Genomic DNA, 26,724 nt, shown 5'->3' with positions numbered 1-26,724 from the left:
TCAAACGCACACGTCCGTTCAATGTGATAGGTCACTAGGGCGGTGTTCCTATTCGGCGCAGGTTGGAATGCTATTGAACTTCCTCGACGTTTTTCCTCTGTTCCAGGCATTTCGGTAGGAATGTAAAACCTCACAGAATCACTGAAAATGCAATGCACACTGCAGAAAAGAACTGACTCCTTCACAATCGGCTTTCAAAGACAGATACATTGCATTAAATGAAAATAAAATATGATTCTGAGAGATTTATTAATAAATGCTCATTAATCACTTTCTGCGGCATTAGTACTTATGTTTTCCATAAGATCAAAAAGGTCATGAGAAAATATACAAGCTGCTTTAACATATGTTAACGGTCAACCAGACGACTTTCGACGCGACAACCTTTGTAAATAGACGATCACCATAGAACATCAACAATCAAATGTCATGAATGTAAACAAACATAATAGCAATACATGCGCTGCATTTGAATAATATTATTGCTGAATATTGTTTCAAAAGGTTTAAAGCATTTAAATAAAGAATGCATGCATAATAAATGACTGTTGCCTGAATGCTTGTTATCTGCAAATACAGCAGGCTCTGATACCCAGGTACAATTCAAGCATGTACGCTCTCAGAACAAGTTGTCCTTGTGCACAATAAGGTACTTGTTTTAACCCAATGGCTATCACAGGAATCGTTACCTTCCCGACATGAGTCCCAGGAGGGATTTTTGCTAACAGAGCGTTTCTGATGACAGTGTGCAATAATGGACCATGACGTCGATGTCTGCCACCTGATACACCTATAAGACAGGAGCTGGGTCCCAAAAGCATGTGTGGGTTTTTTTTTCCCCCTCTGTAAAGCGGTCCTTTCCCTGCGGGTCTGTTAAGAAGTGGAATGCTAGGATCATGGCAGGGATATTTTAAACATCCGAACTCTGAAGTGATAGTTTGATTGACGGTCTGTAATCCATCCTTCCACCTGTTTAGCCAGAGAAAGGCCGGCTCAGGGGTCGTGCACCGCCGGAATATGACCACTCCATCAACAAACTGTTGCATGTGCTTTCCAAGCAGAAATAAATGTACGTTGTCGCATACCAGTGATGCCTACCTATCTTAGAATGGGGGAATTGAACAATTCCTTGTTTGTTCTTAGAAAAACAATGGCACTTCTCTGGAAAAGGGATACTTCCCGTTCAAAGTAAAGAGGGATGCAACATTTTTCAAAACACACTCAACATTTCTGCCTGGATCAAAACGTTGTTTGCTTCTTTTACCAAAAATGATTTTTTATGTTAAATAAGCACATTTCTCCCTCAGAACTACACGTAATAAATTCAATTTCCCAGTGAAAATGAATGCATATTTAAGAGCGCATATTTTGCAGTAAAGGATCGCTTGAAATCAAGACAATATATAGTCTCCCAGCAGACGTTCTGATGTTTGTATTATACCCGTACAGTTTCTCACTTCCATTGCTGATACAGCATCCATTTCAAATACTGTCAGACTTCTGGCCTACACTGCCAGTGCTGCCCGCAGGGTATGGGTATGTGGGTGGCTTATCTCTTTGGGAAAGCAGACACTCGCGTCTCTCTGAGATCCCCAGCTGCTTTCCAGCAAAGCCACTGTCCCCCGAACCAAATAAGAGTTAATTCCATTCGCCACTATCCAAATCGAAACTTTGGCCGATATCTGACAACGCTTGTATTCTTCCTGCGGACGCTCGGTGAAGGAGGTGGCTTGGGTGCCGTTTTTTTCTCTGCGACTTTTCTGGTAATTTTGAAGGTCTTTTCTTTCTCAGACTGTTTGAACCTTGGAAGGAAATGTGTAGAAATGTGCTGAGGTTTCACCCGCGGGCTGTTCCCCATTTTAACCTTACCGCGTTTATTTAAAGCCACATACCACTCTCGGTTATTGTTTTCGCTTTTGTAAGTGGCCGAGGCGTAAGTGTTGTAACTGTTCTCTTGATACCTCTCCTTGAAAATGCATTCATTTGTAAACTTGGTCTACAAGAGAAGCAAAAACAAAATTAATATTTTACTTTTACTCAGAGATATCAAGAAGATAGTGATGACGCTTACATAAAATTACTTTGAAAGTACAGAAACAGGCCATTTGCCGACTGGTCCATGTCGCTATTTATTTCTTCGTACGGGCCTCCTTGCACCTTTCTTCAATCCAGTCCTATGACTTTTCCATTCTCCCTCGTGTTTATCTCGGTTTGCCATAAATGCATTTTTACGCACAGTATAGGCGAGGGCGACCTTCGAATGAAGGGCTGAAAGGAACTGGAAATTTAACTCGGCTTTTCTTTTCACAGATGCTGACTGACCTGCTGAGTATTTCTGGATTTTCTGTTTCACAATTCCAGCATCTCCAGTATTTTGCTTTTCTTTTGGTCATTGATTTGTTTCATATTTTAAAAATTCAAATATGTCCTATGGGTTGAGGTACATCTCAATCAAGGGTCTATGATATAGGTCTAGGTGACCTGCTAGAGTTGGGTCCTTTGGAGAAATGGAGGGTAAGTTAGCAGTCGGTGACTGGCTACACGGTATATAGATACTACCAAACTGTGTGGGCACAGAGCACGGGGACAATAGGGACCAAGGGCACTCACACAACCAAGGGAAGCAATCAGTCCATTCATTGCACACTTCCCATTTGCTTTGCCACATACGAAGCATAGCATTAAAAAATCCCTACGTTTTGGGTCGGTATTTTCCGAATACCACAGATATATCTACAGCTCAAGAGTGGGTTCCAGTGTGCTGCTTTAGACCAGTAAACTGGCAGAATATTCACATCTCTTCGGAGAGATCCGTTTCTGTAGAAAACGTTCTCTGGTAGAAAACTATCAGAAAGTTTGAATATGGCTAACAGGAGATGCCACGTCCCGTCCCAGTCCCGCAAATCGTTAGTAAATCAATCAACATCGCTTACGAAGAGAAAAAGTAATTAACTATTTGAAAACACACAGATTTCGGGCTATGAGAAAGCTTCCTACATTATCGCTCGCCCATCATTTCCAGTAAAGGCAGATGGGAAGTGGTTACCAAGAAAAGTTGCAGAAAACTGCCTGCTAATGTCCCATGAAAGAATACTCTATGTAACAATTTGTTAATGAATGTCTTAAGTGGCCAAAACTGTTTTTTATCTTTCTTTTCAAAGGCAGGAAGTTGAAATCCATACATACTTCATTGTATATTCTAGTGTATGTATATCCAGTGTATTATATATTCTAGTGTAGTGTATATTCCAGTGTATTGCCTATCTGGTGTATTATATATCCAGTGTACTGTATTCCTAGTGCATTGTACATCCGGTGTTTTGTACATCCGATGCATTGCAAATCTGGTGTACTATATATCCAGTGTATTGTATATCTAGTGTCTTGTATATCCGATGCATTGTATATCCAGTGCACTGTAAATCCGGTGCATTGTATAGCCAGTGTTTTTTTTAAACGCCCTAACAGTGTATTGAGGAAGTGGTATTGCGGTATATTGGGCAAACTAATCGATTCCACATCAACTTCATAAATATGGTTTGCTTCAAGAACACTTGGTTATTTTGGAATCGGGCGGATCAGTAAATCGTGTACTGAGATATAAGAACTTCAAACCGGAAACTGTTGGTGGGAAATTAATAACTGGCATTCTGTAGGTAAATTGCGTCTGTAGTTTTTCATAAACAACCAGTGCAATTATGGCAAATTCACTCAGGCGTGTTCAATGGGTGTAATTGTGTTAAAGTCATGTTTAGCATGGAGTGCGTTTTGGTCGATGTTGCAATATTGAGCATTGCACTGTTATAAATCTGAGGATGATCTTAGAAAGCCAGCTCTGTCGCAGTGACAGTGCCTCTTTTATAATCTTAGAACATTTTGACAATTATTAGAAATTGCATCCATCTAACCTCTTCCTGCACCTTTCTCAGCCTTCCCTTGAAGCTTTCAAAATTAGGAATGAAATTCCAGCAAGCCAGATACAAATAGTAATAATGACTATTTTCTGGCATTGACTTGTAAACATGCCAAAATTCGTTTTCGGAATTTAGATGACATTCGGCAAATCGCTTGTTTTCGCCATTGTGGGTCAAAATTAGAGAGGCGCTTTCTTAAATTCCATACCAAACCATTGTTGTGTGGCATGTCCGATTTCCACGCTCAGTGCAGTCAAATTAGCAATTAACGTGGAAGAAAAATTGCAATATTTAAAACATGTCAAATCCTCCTGAGGAATTAAAGGGAAATCTTTTCTGTGCAGCGGTTGATAATTGCTACTACGCAGAAAATGCTGGGATACACTATCCTTCGAACTCACTGATTTAATTACTTTGCCATCTGTATTTTGGGGGAAGAAAAACGAGACTGATGTCAGGCGACTCGTCAAGATAAGAGAAAGAAGGACTGGAGCAGTGCTACAACTTAATATGCGAACCGATTTGGCAGGATTGCAGAATTATTTGTACCATTGGCTTTTATCTCACTGATTGAGTTCTATCAAAGCGCCACACTGACGGGCGCTAGATTCTCTCTGTAGTCCCAAAACTTATTAAGCAATCACAGAACTTCACCCAACCATGACTAGTACGCAGTCACATGCCATTTAGTATAATTGCATTAAATTTAGTCGTACCAATAGAAGACAATTGATGGCAAACATCAATTTATATGCTTGGAATTCCAAATAACATCCAATGATTCCATTTTATTTAGCGTCGTTAATTTTGTTCAAACCCTCATTCGCAAATACGTTGGATTATTGTCTAGTTTTTTCTCAGAAAGATCCAGAGCGATGTAAAAGCAAAATTCGACCATAATTTAAATTTGAAGTTTAATCGCCGGCGTGGCATTCGCTAATTTCAACCATTTAACAGTTAGTAAAATATGTGAAACAAATATTATTGATGCAACCCAAAGGCAATCCATTGAATCCGTGTGCTCGTAATGCTATTTTAGCTCGTAAAAGAATCAGAAATGTTTTATTTTACTGAAATAATTGTGACTTCTGCAATGTGAAACCTTTTAGATACTCGCATTTTGAAAGACAGTAGTGGAGTGGGGAGGGGGTGGCAAGGCTATTTGGATACATTTTTCTTTAACCGTGCGTCGATGTTATTTTTTGCAGCACGGTTTTCAAACCCCATATCTTGTTTTTGCCCTTAGGTCATCGGATAATTAAGTGATTTTCTGTAAGGAGATGGTTTTGAAAAATTGCGTGGTCCTGTGTCCCGTTCACGTATTGGTTTTGATTTGTTGAAGACAATATAGATGTGATCTCAGTGCCAAAAAGTAAAATTGCAGAGGAGGGCTTGCCGTTTTTTAAACACAGGGTATCTGAAAAAATATATGCCTTTTTTGGCGGGTGGGGCGGGGTCCTTGACTGTACTTTAGCGTCAAGTGGTATTGGAACAGGTCTCGCTTATTTACCAAAGATATGCTTAGTGCTGAGCAAGATCATTATAGGAGGTGGTTTGCTAGTCGTCTTCAGAAAAACTCTGAATGTAATTCTTAGAACTGGGCGCTTTTTAGACGATTGATGATGGGACTGCGCAGAACTGTGTGAAAAATGGATGTAAGTGTAGAGGCCGCGTTCAGCATGCCCAGTAAGTGCATGTCATAAAAGATAAAGGTCATTTTAAACCATTCATTTGAATGAACGGCTAGGCGCATCCAACAGGCTTTGATATATATACCTTGACATTCAACATTTCTGCATTTCCTTTTGCGCTGTACAATCTCTTTTGAAGAATAGCGCCACCGGCATCAAATTATACTCACAGTTGCGTAGAGTTTCCCCTTCTTATTCATCGCTAAAAATCGGTTGCTAAAAATTCCCCGAATTCCCACTATCCCCTGAGACACGGCGAATATCTCCAAAATACCTGCAAGTGAGATTTCACAATAAGATGTTTGTTGCCGGATTTCTAAAATATGTTCGCTGGCTACTGCCCGCATGGACTGCATCTACAACATCCCTTCTCTTAAAGCTCTTTCTGTAACTTTAAAGAGTGGGAGGTCCCATGGCGTTAGTAGGCCTGTAAATATTTAAGGTTATAAACATGTGAAAATCATTTGCTTATTATACAATGCGTCGTGGTTTCATTTGTTCTGTATTATTTTTCCATGGATTTATCATTCCATGTTACTGACATGCTGAAATTAGAGATTGTGGAATCTGACAGATATTGTCCTAAATCAAAGTTAATTATTTTTAAAAAATGTTTTTCAAACTTTTTCTAAAGTCATAAATTCAGATTAGTCTTCAGTCATTCCCCGATAATAAGTAATTGCCAATCCATGTACTGCTGTAGCAAGCGAGGGCCGAAACAACCACTCCGTTTACTAACCCAATAACTCCAAGCACTCAGTTCCCTACAGCCTGCACCTGTTACCGACATACTTAGCAGTTTAACATGACCACACAATGAAACATAGGCCAGACAACCTGACCCCGGAAACACTAATCACAAAATCGATCTTTGCAGCAAAAATAACTTTGCAAACAAACGCCATTTCCAGTTATGTGGAAATTGGCTTAACAGTGATGACATGCTTACACTACACCGCAGGACAAGATTCACTCTGTGTTCTGTATGATTAGTTTATCTTGCAATATTTAAAAACGATTCAGAATCATGACAACATTTAGTATATCGACTTCAAAGCCAATATGCATAAAACCTCAATGTAACGTGTATATTGGTTAATACCCAGCTCATTATTACTTTAGTTAGAAAAAACGTTAGATAGGTGGGTCCCTATTATGACAACTTAAAATGCGTAGTTCTTTGCTAGTTGAAGCAATGCACTTATAACAGAACAATCATGCAAATATATAATCTAACCGATAGCAGCTAGAATGTGCCATTGGATACACTGCACGCAAGCTTACGTTCTGGAGGTATTTGCACATATAAAATGCCAATCAGAGACTATATTGTGGTATTTATGGTTGTGTGTTTATTTAATAGGGTCTGTCATTGAAATGTGAACTTATTTAGAATAAACACTTACTGAATAGATTGGCTTCATGCGAGCCACTGACTTTGCCATCAGGCTGAATCTGCAAATGAAAACCAATTCCAACTCTACAATAAAGTCTTCCAGTGCGGGGCCCAGACCTATTCCATTGGTACATGTTCCTGAGTGATCTACGGCTCTGCATGGCTGTGGAGCTCTCGTTTGTTGTACCCCGAAGTAGTTCTGCGGACGCTACCTGCTCGCTCTGCCCAGAAGAGCAGCGGACGGTGTGATTCAGGAAGAGGAGGACGAGGCAGTGAAGGCGCATTCTTCCAGCGGATCTCTCCGGAGTGCTCGCTGCTAGGACAATGCCCGCATTTTGCTGATCCTTTGCTCCATGCACCAGCGACCGTTTGTGGTATGTTCGCCAGGGATATCCATGAAAAAGGCACTGCGGGCACGGGGATATTTATAACACAAATGATCTCATTGCGAGATGCATGCCTGTGATCTGAACGACACGCTCTCATCCTGTAGTCGCCAGGAGAATGGGCATGGTCGTCTCCAATATATAAAATGGAAAGAGAATTGGTTAGGAGAGAGTGCTATTAACACCGCAAAAAAATGCCAGGACGCCATCTGCGCAGACTTCACGCACGACGAGGCTAATTTTAATAGTAGGGGGAAGTCTACAAATAATTCATAACAAACAGAAATGGGTCCCACAGGGGACAACCAAATGAGTCATTTCATGTCTAAACTCAAGGCTGCCGTAAACTAATGGTTCTTAACCAAGAACCAAAATGATCTCTAATGACCCGGTTTCTCTCTAGAGATTTCAAATAGACGTATAAATGGTCGCAGAGTGCAGTATGAAATAAAAGGACAACTTTACTCAATGGATCAATACCGTCAAGTTATCCACAGGCAGGTTGGTGCCACCAAGCTAAAATGGGAATTATTAACAGCGGCGAATAGTTTAACCGTGGCAAAACTGGCCAAGAGGATGCACATCAATTCAAAATCCGACTGTTAGCGTTTGGTGACGAGTAAAATGTAAGCTTCAATGATCTGGCGTTAGATAAACCAGGTCATTTAATAGTCCATTCATGACGATGTAACATACATAGATTCAATCGAAAGTTTACAGCAAAAGATATAATGGACAGATTTCAGCGCCGTCGGATTTAAGTATGGTGAGGAAACATCAATCTGAATATCAACACAGCCAGAATCACATTTTACAGCACCAGCATTGTTTCATAGTTTGCCATTGTGAAATTTGAACTTTTGATCTTGGGGTTACAAACCCAGTACCATAACCACTTGGCTATTTCGGCCAAGCCATTACAGCACTAGCATGTTGCACTGCAGATTGACGGTGCAATTTAGTTTAACTGGACAATAAGGTTCGAGGGAGATTCAAAACAGCTGTGTAGGTGTGCATACAGCCAATTGGTTAGATTCACTCAGGTTGGTTAACAGGAAAGAAACTGGTGTGCACATCTATTTCCATTCCAGATGCACATTCAGATTTTCAGCACTCGCAGTATTTTGCTTTTATTCATGATATGCACATCTACGGCCTTTGGTGCATGAGTGCTGAATTGTGTTTGAAAAATAAAATTTAAACCCCTGGCGGCAAATTAGAATTGGGGTTGAGACTCAGTAATGCATCGTTTTGAACTAAAACAAAACTAACATAAACCGCCTTCCCTAGATGCTATTATTGTGTGGATGAGAGAGAAAGGAATATGAGGACGTCTGCGCATGAAATAACGAAATATGTGGGGATGTTCGCGTGCAAAAGAAAGCAAGTAGTTTGTGTGCAAGAACGTGCCAAGTTTGTGCAACGGTGAGTGCATGAAAGACATGCGATGCTTTACACGTTTAAATTATCATTTAGGAATAGTCCTTACTCTTAAAATAGCAATTCGTATTACTTTCAAGTCACACTTTACGTAATTGCTAAAGTTAAATACTTTAGCATCCTTTGGCCACAAAACGATGTACTTATGAATCTGGTGAGGAATACTCCAATGCACGCAGGTCACGAAGCAATAGTCCACAAGGACACCGAATGTGAAAAGCTCTCTCTGCCTTTCTTTTTCATTGAATGTTTTTGACCTACTGGTAAATGTTTGGACCTATCAATTTTAATAATATGACCACTCTTCAGAACTGTAACTTGAGGATTGTGCTTACATCAGACACGGTTTAACATTTGAACTGAAAAAGAAGCAAAAATGATTAATGACATGAATTCACCGTCAAGTAACCCGAGAAAGCAAGATTTCCAGAGTGTAGTTCATTTTCATCTAACTTCACCTCCCATGTTCTCCGCCTAATTGTGTCTTTCAAACTCTCAATTAAAAGTCAACCGTAAATTATTTTTTCACGCGCAAACATAATGAGTCGACTTGGAAAAAGTAAGTGTACTAATGTCACGCTCCATTTGTTCTGGATTTTAATGTGATATGTGTGCGTGTTTATTTTAAAGAAAACGCCAAAGATGTCATTTCAGACTAGGAAGAAAGCTGTTTTACACCTTTACATTGAAGCATATTAGCATAGGTTCAAATAACAGCTTGAGAATTCAGGTGCATACTGGATACCGAAAGATTCTCTTTGGAGGTCTTTAATGCATTTAACAGAGCAACTGTCTTTATTTACCTGCTGTTCATGTAAAAGACATCACCATTGCAGCAATGTTAATGAAAGGAAATTTAAGGCAACTTTTGAGAAACTTTTCATTGAATGGATTGTATTTGGATGAGCCAAATGGTAGCCTTTCTTTGAAAGGATTTTGTTTGCCAAATATTTTTTCTGTAGTTTGTGATTATGCTTTAAATTGTTATTTTACTTTTGTCACAGTATAGTCCAGTGCTCTAAAGGGGCACTGCTTGATACAGTTAGCTAGAACACTGTTACTACTGGGACCTGGATGCCAATCCAAGCCAGAATGATGGCACAAAATCCTTTGTCTTCTGTAAAGGTTTTGACTGAAATTAGTTTGAGTAGTCTCAACCTAATACCATTGGTGCAGCCAAATGCAGAAAGCTAGCCACTACTTGGTGTAGATTGACAATATTATTCAAAGTGACCATAAAGGTACTGGAATGGAAAGTGGAGTGAAAATACCACAGAGGTAAAGAAGATTGAATTAGGATTACACCCAATACATTATTGGGACAGAGTACAGGCAGTCAAATGTTACGAAATGTACCTGGTTTGAGAGCAATGTGAGTTAGCAACACCTATAGCCCATTCATAAGCCACCAATTTCTGCAGGAATAATTCTGTAATTATATTGGATTTGGAGGGTCAATTCATATGGTACCTTTAAAATTTGACCTGGAACTCAGTGTAGAATATCATAACATTTGCATGGCAATATCATAACATCAGCACAAAACAGCTACATTAATGTAGGAGAAAACCAGTGTAATTTGCTTTCTTCAAATTAGAACAGTTGATATAAAAATCATCATAACCTAACGACTAGGACATGTCTAAGTGGACATGGAAGCAAAGAATCTTGCAGCACAAAGTATTCCATCATGCGTGAGCCACCAATGTAGCCCCGTGATGCGATGTAACAGTTGTTACATCTTGGAAATAATTAATTGGGCAGCATGTTATGGTGGCAGGAAGGGTTATGTCACTGGGACTGAAAACAGGAGCTAACCTTGCTTTGGCCATCAGGACAAAATTTTACCGTTTCATCAGTGGCAACCTAATTGGTTGCAGGTGGGGTAGTCATCCTATTAAGGATGGCGGCTCATCCCCAAGAACTGTGACCCAATCACCTCAGCAGCACCATCACTACAGGTGGCCATTGCTAGGACTGCACCAGGAAAATGAAAGCATGCCGATGGCTGTGTGCCCTCAAAGTCAGGTAAGTGGGGTCTGGGCCATGGGATCAGACAAGTAGGCTCTGGTGAGCGGTGGGTGTGTGGCTGAAGGCAGGTGGCACTGTTGCCGTGGAGGAGCACAGCCGTTACTGCTGCTAAGGGAGGTCTGTTGTGGAGCATGGAGTGCTGAAAAAGGAGTCTCCCAGAGGCTGCTGGAAAGCCACCTGGGTTTAGCTGGAAGTCTACCCACATGATGGAGGGCGATTATGGCACTTTCAAAATGTCAGCAGAAACAAGGAGAGGCCTCTAACTATCTACGTAAGTGTCTCAATTGTGCTCTCAGCTGGTGGCTTGTCTGCCGACTTTCCCAATGCTGGCAAAATGGCATGGTGGTGGGAAGGTGGTGGGCACTCACCCAGCATGACCATGGCAATTTACTGGCTCCTCATCTCCCAGCCCACCGCCAGTTATCCCAGAAAATTCCAGCCATTATTTTAAAATAGGGACTTTGTTACATGGGGCCTTTGTTAAAGAAAACCCTTTGTTGTCAACTAATGCCTTAGATATGAAACCTGCTTCTGTACGCCTGATTTAACTTTTAAGACAAAGGAACTGGAAGAATTTTGAAAGAATGGTTAACTTCTTCTTTGATGAAATGTTCCAATTAATCCATTTTAAATGAAATGTGACTGAGATGAAATGTGTGAGGATTTGTAGATATTTATGATTTACTTATTACAATCAAGTCTTTGAGTGCAATCACTGTTGCTTTGTTAGTTTGAGGATCCTAGAGTTTTTGAATACAATCAACAGAAGAAAGAACTAGCATTAATATGGCTACTTTTATAATCTCGGGACAATCAAATCTCCTTGCATCCAAGTAAACACATGCAACATGTAGTGTGAGGTGAGAGTGACTGCCCTTGACATCATGGCAGCATTTGGCCGAGTAAAGCATCAGGGAGCCCTAGCAAAACTGGAATCATGGGAATCAGGGAGAAAACGCTCCACTAGTTGGAGTCATACCTAGCATAAAGGAAGATGTTTGGGGAGTTGTTGGAGGTCAATCATCTCAGTTCCAGGACATCATTGCAGGAGTTCCTCAGGCTAATTTCCTGGGCCCAACCATCCTCAGTTGCTTCATAAATGACCTTCCTTCCATCATAAGAAGTGGGGATGTTTGCTGATGATTGCACAATGTTCAGCACCATTCACAACTCAGTTACTGAAGCAGTCCATGTCCAAATGCAACAAGACCCAGACAATGACCAGGCTTGGATATTACAATATTACAATATCCAGTATCATTCGCACCACACAAATGCCAGGCAATTACCATCTCCAACAGGAGAGAATCTAACCATCTCTTCTTGACATTCAATGGTATTACCATAGCTGAATCTCCCACTATCAGCATCCTGGAGGTTACCATTGACCAGAAACTGAACCAGACTAGCCATATAAATACTGTGGCTACAAGAGCAGGTCAGAGGCTAGCAATCCTGTGGTGAGTAACTAACCTTCTGACTTTCCAAAGCCTTTCCATCATCTATGAGGCACAAGTCAGGAGTGTAATGGAATACTCTCCAATTACCTGGATGAGTACAGCTCCAATAACAATAAAGAAGCTTGACACCATCCAAGACAAGCAGCCCGTTTGAATGGCATCCCATCCACAAACGTCCACTTCCTCCACCACTGATGCACAGTGGTAGCAGTGTGTGCCATCTACAAGATGCACTGCAGGAACTCATTAAGGCTCCTTAGACAGCACCTTCCAAACCCACAACCGCTACCATCTAGAAGGACAAGGGCAGCAGACATATGGGGACACCACCACCTGGAAGTTCTCCTCCAAGCCACTGACCATCCTAACTTGGAAATATATCACTGTTTCTTCACTGTCACTGGGTCAAAATCCCGGATCTCCCTCCCTAACAATGCTGTGGGTTTATTTACACCACATTGACTGCAGTGGTTCAAGAAGGCAGCTCATCACCACCTTCTCTAGGGCAATTATGGATGGGCAATAAATGCTAACCTAGCCAGTGATGCCCACATCCCGTGAATGAATAAAAATAATGTCAATGGCTGGAATTTTCCAGCCCCTCATGCCAAGGGATCTTCTAGTCCTGCTGATGTGAATGGAGATTTTAATGGCTTGCCGGCACCCCTGTGGGGGATCCCACCATGGGGGTCTGGAAAACTCTGGCCAATGATACACTATAGAACTGGTTGGGATAGTGTTCAAATGACTTGTGGCAGAACTCATGCAATATCTTAGGCTGTAAATTACATTTGACCAACTAGAAGAGAAATTTGTGTATGCAAGTACTGAAGACTAGTGCTCCAGAACTTGCTCCGTGCCTAGCCAAGATATTCCAGTACAGCTACAATGCTGACATCTACCCAGCTCTGTGGAAAATTGCCCAGGTATGGCCTACACACAAAGATCAGGACAAATCCAACCCAAACAATTACCGCCCCATCAATCTATCCTCCATCATCAATAAAGTATTGGAACATCAACCATGCTGTTAAGCAGCACTTGCTTAGAAATAACCTGCTCATTGACAGTCAGTTTGGGTTCCACCAGGGCCACTCGGCTCTTGACCTCATTACAGCCTTGGTTCAAACATGGACAAAAGAGCTAAACTCCAGAGGTGAGCTGAGAGTGACTGCCCTTGACGTCAAGGCAGAATTTCACTGGAGTCAATGGGAATGAGGGGGAAAACTCTCCGCTGGTTGGAGTCATACCTAGCACAAAGGAAGGTGGTTGTGGTTGTTATAGGTCAATCACCTCAGTTCCAGGACATCACTGCAGGAGTTCCTCAGTGTAGTGTCCAAGACCCAACCATCTTCAGCTGCTTCACCAATGACTTTCCTTCCATCATAAGGTCAGAAATGGGGATGTTTGCTGTTGATTGCACAATGTTCAGCACCACTCACTGAGAGTATTTAAAGAGGAGGTAGATAGATTTTTGAAATTTCGGGGAGTTGAGGGCTATGACGAGCTGGCACGAAAGAGGAGTTGGGGTCTGGGGCAAATCAGCCATGATCTTATTGAATGGCGGGGCAGGCTTGAGGGGCCGAATGGCCTACTTCTGCTCCTATTTATTATGTTCTTATTCACAATTCCTCAGATACTGAAGCAGTCCATGTCCAAATGCAGCTAGTCCTGAACAATGTGCAGGCTTGGGCTGACAAGTGGGAAGTTACATTCATGCCACACAAGTGCCATGCAATGACCAAATCCAACAAAGGAGAATATAACCATTGCCCTTTGATGTTCAATGCCTTTACCATTGCTGAATGCCCACAACTAACATCCTGGGGATTACCATTGACCAGAAACTGAACTAGACTAGCCATATAAATACTACGGCTACAAGAGCAGATCAGAGGCTAGGAATCTTGCGGTAAGTTACCTCCTGACTCCTCAAAGCCTATCCACCATCCACAAGGCACAAGTCAGGAGTGTGATGGAATATTTGCCTGGATAAGTGCAGCTCCAACAACAATCAGGAAACTCCTCATCATCCAGGACAAAGCAGCCCGCTTGATTGTGACCACATCCACAATCATTTACTCCCTCCAGCACTGATGAACATTGGCAGCAGTGTGTACCATCTACAGGATGCACTGCAGGAACTCATCAAGCCTCCTTAGACAGCACCTTCCAAATCCACAGCTGCTACCATCTAGAAGGACGAGGGCAGCAGATGCATGATAACACCACCACCTGGGAACTCCCCTCCAAGCCACTCACTGTCCTGACTTGGAAATGTAATGTAATTCCTTCACTGTCGCTGGGTCAAAACCCTGGAACTCCCTCCTTAACCACAATGTGGAGTGTGCCTACACCACAAGGTCTGCAGCGGCTCAAGAAGCCAGCTCACCACCACCTTCTCAATAAATGCTCACCTAGTTGGTGACGCCTATATCTCATGAATGAATAAGGAAATAAGCTTTCATGCGAGTACTTTATAAATCTAGCTGCTTACTACGCTGATGAGATACATCACATGCATCAAATTAAGGTAGTATAAGACCATTTCCCTAAGGGATCTCACTCCTGTTGGTTTGAGTGAATGCAGAGTCAAAATGGGCCTTACTCCAGATTTATCCCAATACTTTTGCATTGCTTAGCAGCCCAAAGCGCCTTGCAAAAGTGACAAAATAATTTCACTGCAGATCTCCATCTTCTGCCAGTACAGTATTTATTTTCAGCTCCTTGAAACTGGATGGCAAAGCTATCAACACTCAATGTGTAACAGCATTTTTACCCCCTTATCTAACCCAGTCCTGCCACAGTGCTGTAGCTGTTCTGATTAAGTAAAAGGTGATAACAGAACTTCAGAGATCAGCGGCTATTTCCATTCAAAGCAATGTTAAATGTCACACTGCCCCATTGCACAATGCATTACTTTCTACAAATGCTGTGATCACATCAATCTATTCAAAAAGAAGAATCAATTCATAATTTCTTTTCAGAAAATGTGATTTATTTTACTCTTTGAACTTGCGAATAAGTCCAGAAAATTATAGTTTGACAAAACCATTTGTATGTATTTCTTTTTCGATTGAAAATGTATGTTTGTCTGCTCTTCTAGTCTTCTAAGCATTTTGCAATTATTTGTGCACATGTTCTCTGTTTACAACTTGAAAGCTGTTTCCCTATTTGTGTTTCCAAAACATTTTACATTGCTGAGTATTTTACAGTCAGTTGCCTAAAGCTATTGACAGTCTAAGTAAACTGCACCTGTTGCCTGATTATTGACATGCACCTGACAATCGAAATATTGACTGGCAACAAGATGCTGTCAATACATAAATCTCAAAGGATTTCTTATCGGTAATTTGAATGATCAGACACCTGCTTGGTGATAATGACATACGAATGCCTAGTATTGACTTTTGAAGTAAAATGTCCACAGGCAAACCCTAGGGTCATTGCATTGACAAATGCTGAAAGAACATCTGTTAATAGATGACAGACTGCCCATATTTATAAAAATCTAATGAGTCAGACCTGCTAAATGACATTTCTCTATTGTACAATTACTTTAACTTATTCCAACATCGTATTGGTTTGTGTAGAATCCTTCAGACTGAAAAATGGAAAACTAGTTTATGCTAGAAAAAAGATTTTTGTCACACTCTTCAGTGTTGGTATTTCACACTTATGAAAATAAAAATGGTATAACCATGGTTTTGAAAATATTCAGCGGAATAAATCACGGAATGTTGTTTCAGCATCATTTTGAACTATTAATGTGGAAAAATAATGGTTGTATGTGGGTTAATTTAGCAGCAATTCAACTGAAGAGTTCAAATAACAGAATAAATCCTCAGAGAGGAAATTGAATATTCTGTGTTCATTTTCTGAACTTCATTATTGGAGTGCTACATTGAATTCACTTACTGGTGTGTTCTTATATACTAAAAATCTCAGATCTTGCTTTAATGTATAAAACCTGTGAATTTTTATTTTTAGTTATTCTCACCAATTGCAAAACCAATTTTTTGATGTGGAAGTTTCATAACATTGCTTGAAGACTAAATGAGTGAACTATGATGTGAGGCAAACAATATTAACATTGTATGACAAATTCTGAAGATATACTGGGCCTTATGATAGGTCAGGCTATTTTCTGGATGCATTCGTGCAGAATGTTAGAGGGAAATTTATGAATAGGTACTTTGAGCATGCAGTATTGCACCAGAGCAGAGTTCCTTTTGTTAGTTCATGGAATGTGAGCAGCTCTGGCAAGGCCAGCGTTTATTGCCCATCCCTAATTGCCCTTGAAAAAGCGGTGGTGAGCTGCCTTCTTGAACCACAGCAGCCCATGTGATGTATGTATACCTACAGTGCTGTTAGGGAGTGCTAGGATTTTGACTCAATAATAGAGGGAATGATAAGACACCTACGTTTCCAATTCAGGACAGCACCTTCCAAACCTGTGATCTCTACCACCCAGAAGAACAAGAGCAGCAGATGTATATGAACACTACACCTGCAAGTTCCCTTCCAAGCCACCATGAAAAGAAAGAAAAACAACAAGATGGAAAGCAACACTAACATCTATAGAAAAATGAGTTGTTGGGAAAAATTCTCCCCCCGTTGGGGTGGTGGGGGAAGTGCAGGAGCGGGCATGGGAAGGCGCGCCTCCAATCGGTGTCCTCAATTGAGGCTGCGCCACCATTTGAAGTGGGAGGGCCAATTAAGGCCCACTCAATGTGACGTCCGCCAGGAAGCGCTATGCAATCCCTATGTGGGCCGGGGAGGATTCCCTCAGCCGGTGGTGCGCTCTTTTGCGCATGCACACGAAAGAGTGCACTGACCCCCTGAGGCTAAGTGCTGCCTCAGGGAGATCAGCTCGGAATTAAAATTTATAAGACAAATGTTTAAAAAATTTCCCTGACAAGTCCCCTCATGTGACACTGTCACATGAGTTAGGACATGTCTATCACTTTTACTCAAACCTTTATTAAATATTTATAAACCCTCATGAAAACTCATCCCGCCCGTAGATGAGGTCTCATGCTTTTTCTGAAGCCAGAGCTCCTGGCCTGCCCGCCAACCCTAAGCCCTGTCAATTACCTAAATTGGTTTATTAATGGCCTCAATTGGCCGTTGACATGTTGGCGGGCGCACAGCTGACTCGGCTGTGCCCCCCGCTGACCTGAAAATGGAAATTACACAGGGTGACATTGGGAGTTCTGCCCAACGTCATCCCGCATCATTTTACGCGTTAACGAGCGGGCCCCGACTGGAAGATCCTCTCCGTTGTTTCTGTTTTGGTTTTAAGGGCAGAATTTTCCTGTTGTCATGCAGGAGTGGGCTCTGCGCGTCATTCGTCGGGTGAGCGTCCCTATGTCACAGTGCGCCATCGCGATATTTGGCTGTGTGGGCGCATGATGATGTCCGACGCGCGCCCGCCATTAGTTAACAAGCCACTAAAGGCCCTTAAGTGTTCAATTGACATCAATTTTTCTATGTCCGTTGCAATCTTCACGTCGGCGCATGGGTGCAATGGGCAGGTGGGTAGGACATTTTTGTATAAACCTCATCCATGGGCGGGATAAGAGGGCTCACTGGGGTTGCGAATGTGCTCTATCATGTATTTATTTTTGAAAATTATTGAAACTCACCTGCTCGATCTGCAGTACTTCAGAACACATTCCAGCTGCTTTGTCTGGACTCTTAACCTTCAGGTCAGCCCGCTGCAGTGAGGAATCTTTTCTGGGCCTGCAAATTTCAGGAAGCCTTCCCTTAGCCTGGGAATGGGAGCTGAGCTCTCCACTGGAGGCACCTCCTTTGAGGACGAAGGGAGGGCTAGAAGGGGGAGGAGGCCAGGAGTGCACATTCAGCCTCGAGGGGAGTCACCTTAGGGAGGACATGTGCAGGCACAAGAGGCATGGGGCCAACTGGAAGTCCAAGGAGGAAGGAATCGCAGAAGATGCAACTATCCTGCTGCCAGGGTATACAGGCAGCGAAGCAGCTACTTCAATATGTCTGAGGTGCCGAAGGAGGCTCCATCTCTCAAGGGAGACAGTCAAATATATCTATCAGATGATTGGGCCTGAGATTTCCCCTACCTGTATGGGTGGACACCCCATGCCAGTGGCTCTAAAGGTCACAGCTGCCCTCAACTTCTATGCCTCTGGCTCCTTCCAGGGCTCGATGGGTGATCTTTGCGGTGTCTCCCAATCAGCTGGCCACACCTGTGTCAAGCAGGTTACAGATGCTCTGTTCAACCGTGCATTGATTTTCATCCGCTACCGTTGGGACCAGATAAGCCAGACAGAGCGAGCCAGAGGCTTCATGGCCATTGCTGGCTTCCCCCGCGTCCAGGGTGCTATAGACTGAACACATGTAGCCATCAAGGTGCCAGCAGGTGAACCCGGTGCCTTCATCAACAGGAAGGGCTTTCACTCCATGAATGTGCAGATAGTGTGTGATCACAGGATGCTGAATCTACAAGTCTGTGCAAGGTACCCAAGCAATTCCTGCGACGCCTACATCCTCAGACACTCCCAGGTGCCGAGGCTCTTCAGTGCTGCAGCCCGGCTTGATGGATGGCTTCTGGGTGACAAGGGCTATCCCCTCAGAAGGTGGCTCATGACGCCACTATCCAAGAACAGAAACTGAGCAGCGGTATAATAGGAGCCAGGCCTCCATAAGGGCTGTGGTGGAAAGAACCATCAGTCTTCTCATGATGCACTTCTGATGCCTGGACCACTCAGGGGGTTACTCCAGTACCCTCAGGTTGTGTCTCGATGATAGTAGTTGCATGCTGCGCTCTGCATAACCTTGCGCTGGAAAGGGGGAACGATGAAGATATGGACACAGTGGCTGCGACTGCAGACGATGAGTCCAACAGTGAGTCCAAGGATGAGCATGCACAGGAAAATGCTGAGGGGGTAGATGCTGACCCGGGCATATTCCAGGGAGGCAGAGACATCTGGGAGGCTTTAATCCAATGAACCTTCAGCTTGCACACCCCAGATGGTCCACCAGGACAAGCCTGGCTGTCAGCTCGACAGTCCTCACCTAAGTACAAAATCTGCCAGGTTAGCAACAGTAACTAAGGACATTGTTAATAAGCTAAATGTCCAAAAAAGCACTCATTACAGTTTTGGAAACCACCCACATGCAGAAGAAAAGAGGCATTCTCAGCTATGGTGACATATCTGAATTTAATGTGTGAAGCAAAGCAACTTATTACAAAAAAAGACAAGAGTGATTGGACGCCCTTTACACCTCCATCCCCACCAGGATGGTCTGAGGGCTCTCCGCTTCTTCCTTGAACAGAGGCCCAAACAATCCCCATCCACTACCAATCCCCTCCGTCTGGCTGAACTTGTTCTCTCACTGAACAATTTCTCCTTAAACTCGTCTCACTTCCTCCAAATAAAAGGTGCAGCAATGGGTACTGGCATGGGTCCCAGTTATACCTGTCTTTTTATGGGGTATGTGGAACATTCCTTGTTCCAGATCTATTCAGGCCCCCCTCCCACAACTCTTTCTTCAGTACATTGATGACTGTTTTGGTGCTGCTTCATGCTCTCACCTGGACCTAGAAAAATTTATTAATTTTGCTTCCAATCTCCACCCCTCCATCACTTTCACGTGGTCCATCACTGACACTTCCCTTCCCTTTCTTTACCTCTCTGTCTCCATTTCCGGTGATAGACTGTCCACCAATATTCATTACAAGCTTACCGACTCTCACAGCTACCTCGACTACAACCCCTCACACCTTGCTTCCTGTAAGGACTCCATCCCATTTTCTCAGTTCCTTCACCCCCGTCGCATTTGTTCTGATGATGCCACTTTTCAAAACAGTGCTTCTGACATGTCTTCCTACTTCCTTCTTCCTTAACCGAGGTTTCCCACCCACGATGGTTGACAGGGCCCTCAAACGTGTTCGACCCATCTTCCACACCTCTGCCTTCACACCTTCCTCTCTCTCCCAGAACCATGATAGGGTCGCCCTTGTCTACACTTATCACCCCACCAGCCTCCACATTCAAAGGATCATCCTCCGCCAACTCCAGCATGATGCCACCACCAAACACATCTTTCTTTCACCCCCCCTCCCATTGGCATTCCGTAGGGACCGTTCCCTCCGGGACACCCTGATCCACTCCTCCATCACCCCCAATACCTCAATCCCCTCCCATAGCACCCTCCCATGCAATCACAGAAGGTGCAACACCTGTCCCTTTACTTCCCCCCTCTTCACTGTCCAAGGGCCCAAACACTCCTTTCAAGTGAAGCAGTGCTTCACTTGCACTTCCCTCAATCTGGTCTACTGTATTCGCTGCTCCCAATGTGGTCTCCTCTACATTGGAGAGACCAAACGCAGACTGGGTGACCACTTTGTGGAATACCTTCGGTCTGTCCGCAAGCATGACCCAGACCTCCCTGTCACTTGCCATTTCAATGCACCACCTTGCTTTCTTGCCCACACATCCATCCTTGGCCTGCTGCAATGTTCCAATGAAGCTCAACGCAAACTGGAGGAACAACACCTCATCTTCTGACTAGGCACTTTACAGCCTTCTGGACTGAATATTGTGTTCAACAATGTCAGATCATGAACTCTCTCCTCCATCTTCACCCCTTCTTGATCCCCTTTTTTCAAATATTTATTTTTAAATTTTATATATATATATTTTTTCCACCTATTATTACTTTAAAAATTTATTTCCATTCATTGTTTTATCCCCACCTTTTAGCCTATTTTCGATCTTTTTTCCCACCACTTTCCCCTCCCCCCACCCCACCCTCATTAGGGTTCATCCTGCTTTCTACTTTAATGTCACCATTAGCACCTCCTTTAGCCAGTATCACTACCATCAACACCCCTTCGACCTTTTGCTTATGACGTCTTTTGCAATCTCTCCTTTGCCTCCACCAATCACTGGCCTCCTATCCAGCTTCACCTGTCCTACCCCACCTTAAACAATATATATTTCACCATATTTTTACTTCTCTTTAGTTTTGAAGATGAGTCATACAGACTCAAAACGTTCACTCTGTCTTTCTCTCCACAGATGCTGTCAGACCTGCTGAGTTTTTCCAGCAATTTTTGTTTTTGGAAGAGACCAGTTGGGTAAAATGACTTATTTTTTGTCACAGATTCTAGGCAATGGAATGATGAGCGGAATGGTCTTTTTTGCTCTTTGCTTTCTTATATTCTCATGTAAGCCATCGGATCTAAGTCTCATGCTTCTTTGGTAAAACATGTAACTATTAGAATTAATAAACAACAAGATGAGCAATTATTATCTGAACACACAATGTAGTTATTAAAGCAAATAAAAATCCATTGATCCATCGCTCGATGTCATCTATGCAATGTGCCACCTATGTACCCTTTGTGTTACTATTGCTCATTATCTCACTTAATAAAGAGTGCAATATTCAAATTGATAATAAGGTCTCGATGGTGCTTGAAATAATTTGTATTTGTATTCCTAAGGCTCAGCAGCAGTGTAAGTATGATGCACTACAAGCTATTGGGCTGGATTTTTAAGTCAGTGGCAAATGAACAGTGTTTGCTGTTCATTCAGTTTACAGCTGCTCAAAGATTTTTAGTGGGCTTTTGCTTGGCAACTTTGAATATTTAGAAAACTATTTCAGCATAATGCCTTTACAGGGGATCAGGAACTTGTTTGAACAGGAAAATCAGCGCAAGTCTCTTCCACTAATCAGGTTGAAGAATTATTACTGAAACAGGCAGTGTCAGAATCGTGAAGTGTGAGTTAGACTATTTATTTCAATGTCAAATCATAAACAGAAAGCAAAATGGAGAGGGAAATAAAGATGTAATTAAGAGAGAGGTAAAAGAGAAAGGAAAAAGTAACAAATAAAATTATTTTTAAAATTTTTAACGAATCTTCAACAATAATTATAATCTGAAGGAATGACACTTCACACTTGAAAAATAAATTTTCAGTGCCAGAGACGCTGTTTTACAGTAATTAAGACTTAATATGCCATTAAAAGTTAATTTACCCCTGGATGAACAAGACTGAAATTTTCCTAACATGTTTAGTGGGTAAGTGCAAAGAACAAGACAACCACCTTCAACCAGAAGTGCTGAGTGTGTGATCCATCTCAGCATCCTCCTGAGGTACCCAGCATCACAGATGCCAGTCTTTAGCCAATTTGTTTGACTCCACATGATATCAAACAATGGACAAAGGCACTGGATACTGAAAAGGCTATGGGCCCTGACAGCATTCTAGCAATAAAACTAAAGACTTGTGCTCCAGAACTAGCTGTGCCCCAAGCCAAGTTGATCCAGTAAGCAACAACACTGGCAATTGCCCAGCAATGTGGAAAATTGCTCAGGTATATACTGTTCACAAAAAGCAGGGCAAATCCAACCCAGCCAATTACCATCCCAACAGTCTACTCTTGATCATCAGCAAAGTGATGGAAAGTGTCCTCAACAGTGCAATCGAGCAGTACTGACTCAGCCACAGTCTGCCCGCTGATAATCAATTTTAGTTCTGCCAGAGCCACTCAGGTCCTGGCCTGATTACAGTCTTGGTCCAAACATGGGAAAAAGAGTTGAGAGTGACTACCTTGACATCAAGGTAGCATTTGACTGAGGAGTCCTAGCAAAAACTGGATTCAATGGGAATCAGGGAGAAAGCTCTCCACTGGCACAAAGGAAGATGTTTGTGGTTGTTTGAGGTCAATCATCTCAGTCCTGGGACATCAATGCAGGAATTCCTCAGATTAGTGCCCTAGGTCCAACCATCTTCAGCTGCTTCATCACTTTCCCTTCATCATAGCATAACATGGGATTCAAGCACATGGACTGTACGAAGTTTATAAAAGAAGGCTTGTTTATTCCACTGGCATCAAACTATATAAACCATCAAGGGAAAGCTTGACTTCAAGAAACAAACTACTTACAGATAATGTTCATGGTCCATGCTCTAGACCCCTGCCTGCTTCGTGACCTTGGCTCCTCAACGCAATGACTCACCAGTCTTGAACTGCTGCACCAATTCCTGGTTGCAGTCCTCTTCTCCTCTCTCTACATGAGGTTTCTGATCTCTCCTTCTCCTCCAGCCTGCACACCTGGCTCAGTCCCCACCTCCTGCTTTCTTCAACCTGTTCTCCAGGCTTAGGCTCCCCACCCCTTTTGCTGAGAACTTCAGCCCTTGTTCCAAAGGAAGCCCCTAGGGCTGACTGAATCTTCTGCCCAGCATCCTTCCAGGCTGACAACCTCTGCTGGTGGTGCTAGTGCCCCACAGGGACTGCCCTGCAGAGGCAAGGCCTGGCCTCCAGCCCCATTCTGAAGTCAGAAGCCTGAAATCGGAAGGCCTGCTACAATAAGGTCAGAGGTAGAGATGTTTGCTGATAACCGAAAACATGCAGCCTAATTCACAACTCCTCAGATGCTGAAGCAGTCTATGTCCACCTACAGCAAGACCTGAACAATATTCAGGCTTGAGCTGATAAGCAGCAAATAACATTCACACCACACAAGTGCCAGGCAATTACTATCTTCAACAAGAGAGAATCTAACCATCTCCCTTTGACATTCAATGGTATTAGCATCGATAAACCCCCTACTATCAACATCCTTGGGGTTATCTTTAACCAAAAACTTAAACTGGATGGCCATATGAATACTATAGCTACAAGTGTAAGTCAGAGGCTGGGAATTCTGCAAAGAGTAACTGACCTCCCGACTCCCCAAAGCCTGTCCACCATCTACAGGGCACAAGTCAGGAGTGTGATGGAATACTCTCCATTTGCCTGGATGAGTGTAGCTCCAACAACACTCAAGAATCTTGGCAGCAGCCAGGACAAAGCAGCCCGTGTGATTGGCACCCCAGCCACAAACATTCACTCCCTTCACCACTGACAAACAGTGGCAGCAGTGCGACTCAGCTACAGGTATACTGCAGAAACTCACCAAAGCTCCTTCAATAGCACTTTCTAAACCTGTGATTTCTACCACCTTGAAGGACAAGGTCAGCAGTTGCATGGGAATCCCACCATCTGTCAGTTCCCCTCCAAACCACACACCATCCTGACTTGGAATTATATTGTTGTTCTCTCACTGTCGCTGGGTTAAAATCCTGGAAGTCCCTCCCTAACAGCACTGTGGGTGTACATACACCACATGGACTTTAGCAGTTCAAGAGGGCAGCTCATCAACACCTTCTCAAGGGCAATTAGGGATGGGCAATAAATTCTGGCCGAACCAGCAATACCCACATCCTGTGAAATAGTAATTTTTTTAAAAGTCCTGCAACTGCATGCCCTTTAAATGTTTGAATGCTAAGTTTCCCTGTGTAGCGAAGCTTATGAAGGAGCAGAGAAAATTACACAGGAGTTTCCTGATTTCCACATTTACCTATGCATGTGTAGAGGCTGGAGGTTACTACCTGATTTAATCCTTAATCACGTTATTAATAATTATAGCTTCACCATTATTCGTACTGCAAAGTCTGGGGCATTATTACACACCTGTGACTGTTGTCACCTCCCACTAATTTGCCCAAACATGCAAGTTTTCCCTTTATTACCCTCTTCCCTATGGGATTCATTTATCTTCAGAGGTTGAAAACTGCACTGATTGCAGCAAGCCTGGTTTCTGCAGTAAATAGGGATTTATTTTAATCAGGATATATTGCCCATAAACTGTGTAAGATGCCCATAACCTGTGAATAGTGTAAATTGGTAACAGGGCATTTGTAACTTGTAAAGTAATGCATCTGTTGTCACCATTTACAGTTCCTCTAGACGCATTGTTAATTCCCTTACTTGCCCAATACTTTTTGCCTTGTATCATTATCCCTGTTGTCATTTAATCTCTCCTGACCTCCACCCTATCACAAACCTTCTCTCTCGTTCTTTCCTTCTCCCTCTCCCCACATCTGCCCCCACCTCCCCCCTCCCCCCCACCCCTTATATCCCTGGTTTTGTACTTGCTTATAAATTGCTAAATCTCTTAACTTCACCCATTTCTCATGAATGATCATCCAACTGAATCATTGGCTCTGATCTTGTCTCAGAGATAACGAGGGAGTAAGGGGACAGGGGCAAGTTTTGTGGAAACCTAGAAGAATGGGTTTCCTTCTGGTCCTGCTGAATTTAACAGCATGACCTGAATACCATTTTTTGTCTTCATTTTTGTCATTGTGAGGCTGGCTGGCTATGGGGTGGATATGTCTTCGACACCAAGCCACAGCACCAGAGAGGATGGAGCGAGGGATCAAAAAGGCTGCATGGGGAAGAGGGTGAAGATTAGAACATGGAGAGAAAATAAGAGGCCATGTTTGAGTGAAGATTGGGGTCTGGAGCAGAGGGAAATTGGAAGGGTCAGGAGTAAGACCGGAAGGATCAGCTGTCGGGGTTGGGGGGGTAGGTGGTGGAGATTGGAGGCCTCATGGATGAGATTGGAAGCATTAGCAGGTGGGAAAAGGATTAGAAAGGTTGGGATGGTGTCCAATTGTGGAGACTGGTGCAGCAGATAAACTCGGCCCTGCAGGTAAGTGGTAAAGACACTTACCTTCTGGATCATGGTGGCCTTGCCTCCTTTCAGCTGTCAGTTTTCCTGAGGAATGGGAAACTCGGCCAGCTGGGGTTAAGTTTAAAACTATGCTTAATTCTGAAGCACACAACTCCAATATAACATGCAAATGACCAACCCAATTTCTGTGAGTGAGTTGGTCACCAGCTCCCCATCCCACCTCTGCTTATTAAGGGTGTGGTTTGGCCTTCAGAGTTTTAACACTTTTGCACCCTGTTCAACCCAAACGCACCCATTTTTTGGTGTTAAAATTCCCCCCATTAACTCTGTTTCTCTCTCGACAGATGCTGTCTGCCCTTTTGAGTAATTCCAGCATTTTCAGTTCTTATTTAAGACCAACCATTCTTTGTTATGAAGTTTGCAAGAGTATGTTAATGAAGGGCTAACTGAAGATAAAAAAAAGTTTAAAATAAAAGATAGAACACAACAAATCTAAAATTAGTTCTCACCTGTAAGAACATAATCAATGATAATGTCAGCTTTTGACTTCCCACATGATTTACTAGGGTCTCCTTTAATTGTCAGGGCTGATTATGTATTCCATGGGACATTATAATTCTTATGTTGTTGGGCTAGAAGATGGTATCAATTGTGCAGAGCTGCTAGTCAAGGCTGAAAACTGGACATGTCGGGGTGGATAGACATTTTGGAGTTTGATTTATCTTTGAAGATCAGTAAATATTTGTGCAGAGCTCTCAGATGATTAAGTAGGCATGGTAGAATCCTGATAGGTTAGATTGTGTATGTTCTGTGAAAGAATTTGGTTAGATGTCATGAATAGGATCATCTTATTTCTCTGTTTCTGGTACATATCTTTCATTTCTTTAATTCCATCA

The 26,724-nt window shown here is 42.7% G+C and overlaps 1 protein-coding gene across 1 annotated transcript; it reads right to left on the bottom strand.

The window, feature by feature from the left end:
- Positions 1-232: 232 nt before the first annotated feature.
- fgf5 (fibroblast growth factor 5) lies at positions 233-8,588 on the bottom strand. Its single transcript, XM_041191899.1, has 3 exons — positions 7,012-8,588; positions 5,776-5,879; positions 233-1,996 (listed from the first exon to the last, which is right to left on the bottom strand). Exons 1-3 carry the CDS (start codon positions 7,283-7,285, stop codon positions 1,655-1,657), a joined length of 720 nt encoding a protein of 239 aa, XP_041047833.1. The 5' UTR covers positions 7,286-8,588; the 3' UTR covers positions 233-1,654.
- Between the last annotated feature and the right edge of the window lie 18,136 nt (positions 8,589-26,724).

Source organism: Carcharodon carcharias, chromosome 1 (genome assembly GCF_017639515.1).
Source record: "Carcharodon carcharias isolate sCarCar2 chromosome 1, sCarCar2.pri, whole genome shotgun sequence".
In the NCBI taxonomy this organism is placed as follows: Eukaryota; Metazoa; Chordata; class Chondrichthyes; order Lamniformes; family Lamnidae; genus Carcharodon; species Carcharodon carcharias.
Note: the sequence above shows the minus strand (reverse complement) of the source record. Positions and strands in the feature narration are given on the sequence as shown.